General features: G+C 43.3%; 1 protein-coding gene across 3 annotated transcripts in view; it reads right to left on the bottom strand.

The window, feature by feature from the left end:
- The window catches only part of LOC122254159 (xibalbin-1), a 155,732-nt gene that overhangs the window by 14,850 nt on the left and 133,382 nt on the right, over window positions 1-7,500 (bottom strand). For 2 of the 3 annotated variants that reach the window (XM_086546126.1, XM_086546127.1), the window contains exon 2: window positions 4,991-5,069. In XM_086546126.1, coding sequence (XP_086402252.1) covers window positions 4,991-5,069 — 79 coding nt within the window. Of the gene's footprint in view, window positions 1-1,283; window positions 1,323-4,990; window positions 5,070-7,500 lie in introns of all 3 variants that reach the window. The other variant, XM_043017705.2, reaches the window with a different exon arrangement.

Here is a 7,500-nt window from a genome sequence, read left to right as displayed (position 1 = left end):
ATGGTGCATCAACTTGTGTGGTTGTTGTGACAGTGCAATCGAGGAGGCATCACACTCTAAAGGAACGAACAACAAGTCGCTGGGGGTGATCTACTCGCTATGACGTCACACAATCTTCAGACGACATGCGTGACATTTCAGATTTGAGATGTTGAATTCCGTTTGTTTTTTTTCATTCTAGTGATTGTTTCTTTGAAGTCGAAATATGGCAACGAACATGAAAAAAATATATATATAAACAAATCCACCCTCTACAGTCTCAATATCATTAATTCTAGTGTCTAATATTTTCGCAATACAACCTAGAACCTCACAATACCGTGATTAGAAACTCCAATCTTGACCTCGGTGTGATACCCCTTCTTTCAACACTGCTTCTCAAAGTGTAGCACTATTGGATACGACTAACTCATGAATTGGAACTGACCATGAGTTGACATTGTCATTTTAAATTCGTGATGCGCTGATAAGGTGAATCAGTTAAGCTTACATCCATGGTTAACGATTGTGTGTCTGATGCTAATTCATGTCTGAGGAAGCCGTTACGTAATATACCCATGAATATGATTAGCTTATTCCTCCGCATTTTATATCTGTATTAAACTAAGTATAAACGACACATTACTTGGGTTGACGTTAATTAGATGAAAAATAGTTTGAAAAATATGTTTAGTCGAAATAAGTTATAACCGAAGGCAAAACAAAAATGGAGATTACTGGAGCGAGCGGGTGTGATAAATTGCATTAATGAGTGATGTTGCACAGCTGAGGCGGAATATGTGCAAGAGCGGACAGTTTTAGTTGATTTAATTCGATGAACTAATTCAATTCACAAAAAGCGTTATTTCGTGATTTGTTTTACGTGTGTGAAATTATTAATGCCATACGTTTTATCGGACGGTTGAAAAGACGTGTCATTTTTGCGGTTTCCGTAAATCAGAGCAATTTTAAAATGCGCGTTGTGGAGGGGAAAATATATGCATATTCATAAACATACATGAGTTTCCCTATTTGTTAAATTATAACTCTATATATGAGTATATCTAATTGTTCTTTTTATGTCTTTTTTTATGTATTTTTTCGTCCGACTTTCCGCCTCTTGCCGACCTCTAAGCCACCACGTCACCACCAGGCATCACGTGAGCCACACCATTGTGCACTGTTCCCTCCCCCCCCTCTGACGCCAGCACACGCTAACACCTCGACACAGCTTAAGTTCTGCTTAATCAAGGCCAGACGCGGTATGCACACTTAAGTCACACCGGCGCAGCACCTTCTCTTACCATCTCTTAACGGGGGCTGGTTCTGCCAGGTCGTCTTGTCTGTGGCGTACCGAAGAAAAAAGGGGCATGTTAACAGAGAAAAAGATATGGAAAAGATATGACACATTGTCCAGGAACCATACTCAGTGCTCACTCTTATTCACTTGATTGCTACCTTTCCCCACTTTGTCTAGGGTTAAGTGGTCTTGTTGGGTTAATTAAGAGGGTCAGTGGAGGATTCGGGAGAGAGTGTGTGTGTGTGTGTTTCGACCTGACAACAAAATTAAACCAGTACTGATAAAAAAATAATAATAAACAAAAAAACTCTTTCATTCTAACATGTTTAGAAATACATATGTGTCATCATTGTTAGTACTACTGGTATACAAAAAAAAATGAAGTGGAGCCATGTTTATACTCGCCTAAACGTAAACAAAACTATTCCAAATACAATATTCTTTCGGCTATTTTCACGACGTCGTTTCCTCTTTGCAGGGCCGCGGTTACGAGCAGTCAAAGGCGATTAAAACAGTTTGCAATGTGCAACGTTTTGACAAAATAAAAGAAAGAAAGAAGTTCTCTAACGACTGGAGTGCAGGACTAGAGGGTGAGTTTAGTCTTATAATCCCATTCGTAGTTTATGAGGTACTCAAAGTTAGACTAGTAATGCAAGCTTTTAGACTGGAAAATACCACTTACTGTCGTCTTGTTTTTTCTCATTTTCTCTCTTTCTTTCTTTCCTTTGTGGGGAAGTTGCAAGTTTTTTTTCATAGACTGCTAAGACTTTAACCCACAAAAAATAAAGGGGATTTCTAAAGCTTCATTTATACTTTATATCTCAGCATTGGGGATTTGTCTTAAGCCCTTTCGCGTTTTCGTGATACGCGCGTAGCCATACATTTTTTTTCTCTCTCTTTTTAGTCACTTTCTCGAAAAACACATATAAACATTGATTTTTATCTAATCACGAAAAGGTAAAAACAAAAAGGGCGTATCAAATCTAAGACTGGCAATGACGCCAGGGAGGGAGTGTAAAGTGGTTATCTAGCTAATCACATACAAGGCGATATATATATATATATAATATATATATATATATATATATATATATATATATATATATATATATATATATAATATATATATATATATATATATATATATATATATTATATATATATATATAGTTATATATCTATATATATTGATATATATATATATATATATATATATATATATAATATATATATATATAATATATATATATATACATATATAATATATATATATATAATATATATATTATATATATATATATATATATATATATATATATATATATATATATATATATATATATATATATATAATATATACATACAATATATATATATACATTATATATATATCTATATATATATATTATATATATATATATAATATTATATATGTCTTTTTGTTTGTTTTTCTTTCTTTCATTGGGGGGGGAGTATTTCGCTGGTAAGGCATTATGATCTATTTATTCCTTGGTGATGGATTAACTTTCTGTTAATTAAGAATCGTGGTTGGTTATATAAAGGGTCTTTGGGGTTACTTTGTGATTTATACGAAATATAGGGTGTTGCCTAATAGGAAAAAAACGCGCGCGTATATTTATACCGGGAAGGATAAAATGTAATTTTCCATACGCAAGGTTTACTTAGAGTGAAAAATGATTATGTTGATAATAATGATGATAATGTTAATAATGATGATTATAATAATGATAATAATCATAATGATAATAATCATAATATTTGTAATGATTGTAATGATAATGATGATGATAATGATTATGATAATAAAGATAATGATAATGATTATGATTATATTGATGATTATGATGAAATGGATCAGATTGATATCAATGATAATGGCCATGATAATATTACGAAATTATAAAAGTAATATTACTGATAACGGTAATGATGATAGTTAATAATAAGGATAAGGATAATGGTAATAGCAATAATAATAATGATAATGATACTGAAAATGGTAATAATAATAATAATAATAACAATAATGATAATAATGATAACATTTATAATAATATTAATAATAATAATCGTAATAACAATGATGATGATAATGATAATGACAATAATAATAATGGAAGTAATAAAGATACTTATCACCATCATGATGATGATAAACATAATAGTAATGATGATAGTGATAATGATGATAAACATAATAAAAATGACGATAACAAAGATAATGATAATCATATTTCAATCAATGAAAATGGGAAAAAAATAAAGGCTACACACTCATACACATACACACAAACTCAATCGAAATTACAGTGATGCACCATTCCTAATACGGTCACTTTCACTGTCAATATCCCAATGACTTAACTTTACTTTTACCTCTCTTGTTTCCCTTTCCCCTCTGCCCTCTTTCCCTAAACCCTTTTCTTCTCTCCCTGCTTCACTTTCTTTTCCCTTCGCTTCTTCTTCCCTTACATTTACCTTTATATTTTCCCTTTCATTTCCCTTCTTCATTTCCTCTCACTTTCCCTCCCCTTTCTCGCTCTCCCTTTCCCTTCCCCTTTCACCTTCCTCTTCCCCTTCCTCTCTCCCTCCCTCATTTCCCTTCCTCTTTCCCTCTCTCACTTTCCCTCCCTTTTTCCACTCTCCCTTTCCCTTCCCCTTTCTCTTCCTCTTCCTCTCTCCCTCCCTCATTTCCCTTCCTTCTATTTTTTCCCTCTCTTTATCCTCTTCCCCTCTTACCCTTATCCTACCTTAATGTATCTCCTTCCCTCCCCTTTTCCCCTCCCTTTTTCATCCTCTTCCTGCTTTCTCTACCCCCCCTCTATCCTTCCCTCTCCCTTTCCTTTCCCTTCTTCTCCTCCCTTACTCTTCCCTTCCATCCTTCTAACCCATTACCTTACAACTAATACCCTATTATCTGTTTCTCCTCCCCCATTCTGCTTCGCTCCCCTTCCCCTTAGCCTCCCTTCACTTTCCCTTCCCTTCTTATTATCCCCTCATTCTCCATTGGCCCCCTCCTCTCCAACCCCCTTCGTTACCTCATCCTCTCTCTATCTCCCCCATTATTCCCTCCTCTTCCCTTTTCCTCGTAAACCTCTCCCTCTCCCCTTCATTCTCTATCACTCTTTCTTCTTCCCCCTCCCCGTTATCCCCTCTCACCCCCCCCCATCGACACACAAAACTAGCTCAGTTTCCTCATCTCATAACCAGCTCTCTCCCCCCCCCCCCACACACACACAACCCCCTCCCTCTTCCTCTCCCCTTCCCTCTCCCACAACCTCTCCCCTTACCTCTCCTCTCCTCCACAACCCCTTTCCCTTAAGCCTTCCCTTCTCCCCTCCCCTCTCCTTAAACCCTTCCCCCTTCCCTTAACCCCGTCCCCCTCCCCTTAACCCCTTCCCCCTCCCCTTAACCCCTTTCCCTCCCTTTATCCCCTTCCCCTCCCCTTAACCCCTTCCCCCTCCCCATAGCCCCTTCCCCCTCCCCTTATCCCCTTCCCTCTCCCCTTAACCTCTTCCCTCCCCCTCCCCTTAAACCTTCCCCTCCCTTCCCCTTAGCCCCTTCCCCTCCCATTGACCCCTACATGCCACTACCACTACAGCGAGAGCATATGCCCCCTCCACATAGGCCAAAGGAGTAACCTAGTCCCGAGCGCCTCCCTCCAGGGGCGTCCTCGGGCATCATACTCACTTCTGGGTCCTTGAGAGAAGTCTTTCCAGGAGGTCAGCCGTGTAGTCGACATCTGCTTGGCCGCTGTCGCCTTCCTGGCCTGTTGGAGAGAGAGTGAGAGAGGTCAGATAAGGTCATGGGTGGAGTTGTTGGTATGGGTGTGGTGGTGAGTTGTATGGTGGTGAGGTGATTGGTGTGTGGTGGTGATTAGTGAGCAAGGTGGATGGGGAGTGTATTTTGAGTAGGGGGTGGAAGGAGGGAGGGTGGGTGGGAGGGATGGAAGACGGGAGGGTGGGTGGGAGGGAGGGAAGGAGAGAGAGAGAGATAGATGGAGAGAGGGGTGGGGAGAAAGAGAGGAGAGACTAACAGAAAGAGAGAGAGAGAGGAGAGCATTTATATTTAGAGAGAGAAAAGTTGGGAGAGCGAGAGTCAGAGCGATTGAGAGAGAGAGAGAGAGAACGAGAGAACCGAATAAGAGAGAGAGAGAGAGAGACCCTCTGGAGCACAAAATTATTCATCAACTTTTTATGTCATCCTATTAACTTTTTCCCCCTCCGTCCATTACCTTCCCCCCCCCCCCTCCGTATTTCATACACCCCATACCCACCCCCCACACCCATCCACTTATATCCTCTTCTTCCTTATCGTCGCCCTCCTTATCGCCTCCGCAATGGCGCTTCAAATAGCCTCTTATTTCTTCTTCCTCTCCTTCCTTATCCTCCGCCACTATCCCCCTCCTCATAACCTCCACCCTCTTCCCTCCAACCTCATTTCCCTTCCCGACCCCCCCCCCCCCCCCTCGGCCTCTACTCCCCCCTTCCCCAGCCTCTACTTCCCCCCCTTCCCCAGCCTCTACTCCCCCCTTCCCCTGCCGTAGCCTCCACCCCTCTCCACCCAACCTCCACCCCTCCCTTCCTCCAACCTCCACCACCTTCCCTAACCTCCCTTTACCCCCCTTCTCCCATCTACCCCCCCCCCTCCCCCATCACCATCGCGCCTCCACAGAGACACATAATCTTAAGCACGAGGTTAATTTCCCTCAAGTAAAGCCCCGTGACGGAAGTGGCAATGGTCGACGAGGGAAGGGGGAAGGGGGAAGGGGGAAGGGGTGGGGAGAGAGATGTTTGGAGAGGGGGGTAGGGGAAGGAAGAATAGAAAAAAGTGAGAGAGAGAGAAAGGGAATGAGAGAGAGAGAGAGAGAGAGAGAGAGAGAGAAAGGAACATGGACAGAAAATATGTAACACACATGTAGTAAATGGAAACGCTACAGGAACCTACATATAAATTTATAGATAAGGAGACAAACAAATGGAAAATTTGCTGAATACATACACACACACACACACATACACACACACGCACACACACATATATATGTGTGTGTGTGTGTGTGTGTGTATGTATGCATGTGTGTGTGTGTGTGAATAAACAGATGAACAAATGAATAGACAAATGAATAAACAAATAAATGAATAAACAAATAGCTAAATAAGGCACCCACACAAGTATATTCAGCAAGAAGATGGAGCAAAATCGAGCGTCGAGACAAGGGGGAAGCGACAGCGAGCGTCACCTGACAAGACCTTCTTGGGGAACAATCGGTAACCTGAGGCGACAAGAGCTTCCTGTGGGAGGCGAGGCTTCGCTTGGCCTCCCGAGGGACACATCTGAGAGGCATGGGGAAAAGGGGGGTGAGGTGGAGGGAGGGAGAGAGTGGGGAGGTGGAGGGAGGGAGGGAGGAAGGGCGGGGAGGTGGAGGAAGGGAGAGAGGGTGGGTGTGGTGGAGGGAGGATAGAGGGTGGGGAGGTGGAGGGAGGGAGAGAGGGCGGGGAGGTGGAGGGAGGGAGAGAGGGTGGGGAGGTGGAGGGAGGGAGAGAGGGTGGGGAGGTGGAGGGAGGGAGGGAGGAAGGGCGGGGAGGTGGAGGGAGGGAGAGAGGGCGGGGAGGTGGAGGGAGGGAGAGAGGGTGGGGAGGTGCAGGGAGAAGGGAGGGAGGGCAGGGAGGGGGTTGAAGGTTGAAGGGAGGGAGAGAGGGTGGGGAGGTCGAGGGAGGGAGGAAGGAAGGGCGGGGAGGTGGAGGGAGGGAAGGAGGGTGGGGAGGTGGAAGGAGGGAGAGAGGTTGGGGAGGTGGAGGGAGGGAGAGAGGGTGGGGAGCTGGAGGGAGGGAGAGAGGGTGGGGAGGTGGAGGGAGGGCGAGGAGGTGTAGAGAGGAGGGGGAAAGGAGAGGGAAGAGGGTGTGAGGTGGACGGACGAAGGAGGGGGAAGTAGAGAAGGAAATGGGGAGGGGGTGGAGGGAAGGATGGGGGAAAGGAAGTGAGGTGGAGGGAGGGAGGAGGGAGGGCCGAAGGATAGGGAAGGGAAGGTGGAGGGACGAGAAAGGAGAGATAGGTAGACTGAAAAGGTGAGAAGTCAGGAGGGAAAGAGGGCGAGGAGGGAGGGAGAAGAATAAGATAAACGCAGAAGAGATGAAAATAAGGAGATGGATAGAATCAGGTAAACGCAGAAGAGGGAATAAGCAGACAGAAAGAGAAAA

Source organism: Penaeus japonicus, unplaced genomic scaffold (assembly GCF_977035675.1).
Source record: "Penaeus japonicus unplaced genomic scaffold, GWHDUDI00000001_assembly GWHDUDI00000017, whole genome shotgun sequence".
NCBI classification, from domain to species: Eukaryota; Metazoa; Arthropoda; class Malacostraca; order Decapoda; family Penaeidae; genus Penaeus; species Penaeus japonicus.
The sequence above is the reverse complement of the archived record's forward strand: the minus strand, read 5'-3'. Positions and strand labels throughout refer to the sequence as shown.